Source organism: Protobothrops mucrosquamatus, unplaced genomic scaffold (assembly GCF_001527695.2).
Source record: "Protobothrops mucrosquamatus isolate PMUCROS unplaced genomic scaffold, P.Mucros_1.0 scaffold4779, whole genome shotgun sequence".
NCBI classification, from domain to species: domain Eukaryota; kingdom Metazoa; phylum Chordata; class Lepidosauria; order Squamata; family Viperidae; genus Protobothrops; species Protobothrops mucrosquamatus.
In genome coordinates, this window is record NW_015390669.1 from 150440 (window position 1) to 156800 (window position 6361).

Below are 6361 nucleotides of genomic sequence, written 5' to 3' on the forward strand. Positions count from 1 at the left end.
GAAGAGGAGAAGCAGGAAGAAGAAGGAAGAAAAAAGGATGAAGGATGAAAAGGAGGAGAAGGAGGAGGGGAAGAGGAAGAGGAGAAGCAGGAAGAAGGAAGAAGAAAGGAAGAAGGATGAAAAGGAGGAGGGGGAAGAGGAAGAGGAGACGCAGGAGGAGGAAGGAAGAAGGAGGAGGCGACTGGAGGAGGAAGAGGAGGTGGAGGGGGAAGAGGAAGAGGAGAAGCAGGAAGAAGGAAGAAGAAAGGAAGAAGGATGAAAGGAGGAGGTGGGGAGGGGAGGAGGAAGAAGAGGAGGAGGGGGGAAGAGGAAGAGGAGAAGCAGGAGGAGGAAGGAAGAAGGAAGGAGGAGGAGGGGACTGGAGGAGGAAGAGAAAGGGGAGAGGAGGAAGAGGAAGAGGAGAAGCAGGAGGAAGGAAGGAAGAAGGAAGGAAGGAAGAAGCAAGGATGAAGAGGAGGAGGAGGGGAAGAGGAAGAGGAGAAGCAGGAGGAAGGAAGGAAGAAAGAAGAAGAGGAGGGGGAGGAGGTTGAATCTGGACCCCAAGCCTGGAATCGCCCCCTCCCCTTTTTTCAAATTAAACCATGTTTCACCCTAGATAAACTTGCTGGCCTCCTTCTCCTCCTTCCAATCAGCAGAAATGCTCTCGCCCCCCCTCCTGCTCTCTCTCTCTCTCTCTCTAGCTCAGCCCCCCCTCGCAGGGGAGGGGTGCGGGGTGCCTGTGTGTGGGAAAAGGGGTCCTGCTGCCCACCCCCAACCAGGGGAACCCCCTCCTCACCCCTCCGATGGAGGGGGCAGGCGCCCAGGGCGAGGCCTTCATCATCATCATCATCATCCTCCTCCTCTCCATCGGAGGAGACTCCCGTGGGGCAGAGGAGGGGAGGGACAAAAGGGGGGAAGACAGCAGGGTGGAGAAGAGATTTGGGGGAGGGGGCTTTCACCGCCAACTACCCCCCCCATCAGCAGCAGCAGCAGCACACAGCAAAAAAGGGACACTCAGCTGTCTTGTTGTGTTGTCTACAGGATTTGCTTCAGCTGGGGGTTCTTTTTAATGCCATTTTTTCCCCTTGTTGCCAAGGCAACGGGCTTAGCAGTGCTGCAAAAGAAGCTGTGGTGGCGGGCTAGAAAATTGGGGAGGGGGGCACACCCCGCTGGGAGGGAGGGGAGGGGGGCTCACGAGGCTTCCAAGCCAGCCCCGGCTTGACGACACGTCGTCCCCGGCTTACAACAGCCCGTTTAGCAACCGCTCAAAGTTACGGCGGCGGCGGGGGGAGGGACTTAGGACCGATTTACTCCCTGGCGACCGTCGCGGCATCCGCTGATCGGGATTCGGGATGCCTGGCAACGGACTCGCATTTACGACCGCGGCAGGGTCTCTTTTGCGACCGCCTGCCGAGCAAAGTCACCGGGGAGGCTGGATTCGCTTAGCGGCCGTGTTGCTCGCTTTACGTCAGCAGCAGGGATTCGGTTCGCGAAAGGGGCGAGCGAGGTGGCAAAACGGGGGCAAGTCTCATTGAACAGAGGTTTCGCTTAGCGACGGGAAAGCGGTCGTACGTTGAGGACTGCCTGTGTTTCTTTTTTTTTTTAACTAAAATAAAATAAAATAATAAAATAAAATAAAATATAAAATAAAATAATAAAATAAAATATAAAATAAAATAAAATAATAAAATAATAAAATAAAATATAAAATAAAATAAAATAATAAAATAAAATAATAAAATAAAATAAAATAATAAAATAAAATGAAATGACATAATGAAATGAAATGTAATAAAATAAAATAAAAAAATAAAATAAAATAAATAATAAAATATAAATAAAATAAAATAAAATATAAAATAAAATAATAAAATAATAAAATAAAATAATGAAATGAAATGAAATGTAATGTAATAAAATAAAATAATAAAATAATAAAATAATAAAATAAAATAAATAAAATAAAATAAAATAAAATAATAAAATAAAATAAAATAAAATAAAATAAAATAAAATAATAAAATAATAAAATAAAATAAAATAAATAAAATAAAATAAAATAAAATAAAATAATAAAATAAAATAATAAAATAAAATAAAAAAATAAAATCTCTACCTACCAAACCCCCATATATTCCCTTTGGCTGTGGTGAGGCTTGGAGGTCACCCCGAGGGTTTGGGGGCTGGGGAGGGAAGGAGGGAGACCCCCACTCACCCAGCCCAGCCCAGCGGGGGACCAAGGAAGGGTGGAAGACCCATTCATCCTCCTTCCTGCCAACTGGGGAGGGGTGGGGGGGGTGCCAGGTTCAGAAAAGCTTAAGGCAAGAAGGAGAGGGGGTTTCCCTGCCAGCACTCCTGTCCCTGTTGGGCAGGGGGAGACCCACACCCAGCACCCATCATGGCAGAGGAAGCCCCCCAGGTGAGTGTGCATTTGTCCACCTGCGTGCAAAAATGCTCGAACGCTGGAAGTTTTTAAGAAGAGACTGGACAGCCCTTTGTCTGAAATGGTGTAGGGTTTCCTGCCTGAGCAGGGGGTTGGGCTAGATGACCTCCAAGGTCCCTTCTGACTTATTATTATTATTGTTGTTGTTATTATTATTATTATTATTAACAACCTGCCTCCAGCAGCTGTGAATGCTCCAACACTGGAAGTTTTTAAGAAGAGACTGGACAGCCATTTGTCTGAAATGGTATAGGGTTTCCTGCCTGAGCAGGGGGTTGGACTAGATGACCTCCAAGGTCCCTTCCGACTTTATTATTATTATTATTATTATTATTATTATTATTATTATTATTATTATTATTATATTATTATTATTATTATTATTATTATTATTATTATTATTATTATTATTATTATTATTATTAACCGGGCAGGAATTTCGGCAAGCAGCCTGCAAAGTCCAGGAGACAGGACCTGTTGGGCTTCTGCCTGCTGGTCGGGCGGGGTGGGCGTGGGGGCTTTGCAGGGCAGACCCTCTTTGAGGGGAGGGGGTTTGAGTTGCCGCCAAGCAGATCGGACGGGTCAGTGTGGCGAGATCCAGAACGGGCTCTAGGAGGCAGAAGGCCGAATTTGGGGGAAGGAGATATTCAGCAAAGAGGTTGCCAGAAATAGGGGAGCAGTTGCCTAATTAAGGGGGGGCACCCCAAATGAGAAATGAATGAATACAGACAATCCTCGACTTACGACTGTTTGTTTAGCGACCGTCCCAAGTTACACTGGCGCTGGAAAAAGGGACCAATGACCATTTTGGACACTTACGGCCGTTGCGGCGTCCCCGTGCGTCACGGGATCGTTGCAATTTCCCCACCTCCTTTACCCCCACCTCCGTTGCACTCGTCAGTCTTCCAGATCGTCCTCTACTTACGATCACAATTGGGATCAAAACTTTCAGTCCCCTGGCGACTTCAACTCGGTGCCTAAACCAAACGGTCGTAAAGCCGAGGACGGTCTGTTACAGGCAGTCCTCGATTTACGACTGCAAGGGAGCCCCAAATTTCTCCGGTGAAAGCAAAACATTTGTGAAGCGAGTTTTGCCCCATTTGACCAATTTTCCCATCACAGTTGTTAAGTGAATCACTACGATTGGTAAATTGGTCACCCGGTTGTTAAGTGAATTAGGCTTCTCCTCTGAAGCCCACAAGTGACTTTTCTTCAGTTGACATCGCAACTTTGGATGGTCACCAAATGAACCGTTGTAAGCCAGGGACGGCCTGTCACTTCCTGGCCCATTTCGCTGTGGCGGAAGCCAAAGTTGCGCGTTTCGCACCCAGGATCTCCAACCTCTCCAGGTGGCCTAGGAACCCCCAGCCTCCCTCCCAATCCTGTCTGAAAAGTGGGGGGCAGCCCTGGTGGAAACAGGAGGGGTGGGAGAGATCTAGAATCTCTGGAAAAAGCAGATAATTCATCTTACAACCTCAATGCAGCCCAAAATTCCCTTCGTTAAGTGAGGCCTTTGTGAAGGGAGTTTTGCTCCATTTTACACCTGAGGTTGTTAAGTGAATCCCTGCAGTTGTTAAGCGAGTAACCCGGTCATAAACGCGAATCCGGCTTCCCCCACTGACTTGGCTTGTCAGACGGTTGCCAAAGGGAAAATCACGCGACCCCGGGACGCAGCGACCGTCGTAACTACGAGTCAGTTGCCAGCATCCGAATGTCGATTGGGGGACTCCGAGGAGGCTGCAACGGTCGTAAAGCGTGAAAAACAGTCATTTTTTTCAGTGCTGCTGTAACTTTGAACGGTCACTAAATGGACCGCTGTAAATCGGGGCCCGCTTTTAAAAGTCTACAGCCGGAGGAGTCGGCAAACATGGACCAAAGCTGTGGGAACGTTCTCAAGAAGATTGTGGGTCCTCCGGGACCACTCGAGATTGGGCTGAAAAAAAAGGAGAGGGGGGGTCCCGGATGGACCGAAAGTAGCCAAGCTGAGCTTCCGTGCATTCCCTCCCTTGGGGAGGGGGTCTCCATCCAGATTTCGTGAGCCCTCACCCCGGACAGCAAAAAGGACAAGACCTCCTGCCTTTCGGGGCCAGCTGCCCTTGATCCATCTGCAGAGGGAGACCCCAAGGGGCCCTCATTTGCCAGTGGGAGACCCCCCCCAAGGAAAGGAGACCTCGTTTGCCCCCTTGAAGAGAGCCCTTACGCCCCCTCCTCCAAATAACATGGGGTGGGCACACCTTGGGCAGGGCGACGGAGAAGGGGTGCTGGTACGCTGAATCAAAGGGCCGGTGGGAGAATTCAAACAGGAGAGAAACTTGAGAGAAAAGGGGGGCTTGGCAGGGAAGACCCCTCCAGAGGCCCGGCGGGACTGAGAAGGGGCCTAAGACCCCCGTGCCCGCCCCCCCCTCCCTGCTGCCCCCCCTTCTGCGTGCTTACCATCCTCCATGGGCACGTAGACGTTGAGGTAGAGACAGTCTTCGCTTTGATTCTGCACGTAGCCGGCCACAATCTCCAGATTGTCGGTGAACCACACGGGCAGCATGATGGCGGGCAGCATGCCGTGGATGTTCTGCGGGCACACCGGGGCGAAAGCGGTAGCATTGCGCACCTCGGACCAGGACGCCGGCGCCTCGGGCGGCTGGAAGCGGCGCTCGCCGACGGGCGGTGTAGCGTACGGGATGCCCAGATACTGCACCACGGGGCCGAGGATCTCATTGTTCAGGCCTTTCTTGATGCCACGCAGCTTCCCGTAGTTGGTGGGCACCACGGGGTACTTGTCTTCGGGCTTTTGCCCCGAGAGGGGCGACGGGCGCAGGGCCAGCCCCAAGAGCCAAAAAAGGAGGGCGGATCCCGGCCGGACGTTCAGCATCCGGCGGGCGAAGCTCGGGGAGGAGAGGAACATGGTGACCGGAGAGGGTGCCAGGCCGGTGGTCCTTCACAAGGGGGGCGGGAGAGAAAGAGTCAGAACGGCTGACCCAGGCAGCAGCACCAGACAAAGAGGAAGAAGAGGAAGAGGAGGAGGAGGACGAAGTAGACCGGAGAGGTGAGCCCAGAAGGTGACGAAACCCAGCGGTCCTAGCAGGTGACCCAGAAAAATGTTCTGGCACAGATCGGACATCTGTTGCGTTCCATGGTGGGTCCGGAGCACCACAACCTCCAGGGAGAGAGGCACCTAGAGGTCCAGGGAGAGGGAAGAGAGAAGGGAAGTTGTGGGTCAAGCGGAGAGAAAGGGCAGCAGATAGGAGCAGGTGGACCCAGCTGTCCAAGAAGAAGGTCTTCTCCACCTCCGATAAAGAGGTCCCCTTTCCTTCCCACAGGAGACCTCTCTGAACTCACCCCCCCCGAGTCTCCCCAACCCTAAACCTGCCTTCATCAAACATAAACTGGGGGGTGAGCAAAGTGTAGGAGGCCACGTTCTTGTGGTGGACTTCGAGAAGATGCCGAAGGCCAGCATCTCACTGAGTCCCAGTTCCAAGAAGGAAAGACCACGTCTTCAGGAGGAACTCAAGAGAACACGACCATCGGGCCACAGTGTGGAGAAATAAACATCAGGGTGGATTCCTCAACCTTAACCAAAGCACCGAGGGCCCCCCAAAGGATTCCAGAAACAAACAAGATCCCCCAGAAGACGAGGGATGAGGTCCCCGATCCAGGGAGGACCCATAACTCATCCTATGTTGGAGAGGGATCCGTTCCACGTCTCTCTGCCCTGGATGAGGACATCCAAGGGAGATGTGGAGATCTCAAGATGTCCAAGCGGCTTCTTTTCCCATCATGGTTCGGTCCTGAGGACACCAAGATGGGGCACCCCTGGATCGGAAGACGTCCCAAGGTCCAGATTCACCTCTTCCCAGAAAGTCACCTTGCGTTCCCCTGATCTGGAAGGATAATGAAGGTGTCCAGGTGGCCGACCGTTGCGTTAAGGCCAACCCACAAGACTGT

General features: G+C 51.3%; 1 protein-coding gene across 3 annotated transcripts in view; it reads right to left on the bottom strand.

Annotated features, from left to right (window-relative positions):
* The window catches only part of NLGN2 (neuroligin 2), a 41818-nt gene extending 36041 nt beyond the window's left edge, over positions 1-5777 (bottom strand). The window contains exons 1-2 of one of the 3 annotated variants that reach the window (XM_015828663.1): positions 5756-5777; positions 4856-5197 (exon numbers count right to left, since the gene is read on the bottom strand). In XM_015828663.1, the coding sequence (XP_015684149.1) occupies positions 4856-4976 (121 nt within the window). In that variant the 5' untranslated portion in view covers positions 4977-5197; positions 5756-5777. Of the gene's footprint in view, positions 1-4855; positions 5322-5755 lie in introns of those variants that run through there. The other 2 variants (XM_015828662.1, XM_015828664.1) reach the window with 2 other exon arrangements.
* Between the last annotated feature and the right edge of the window lie 584 nt (positions 5778-6361).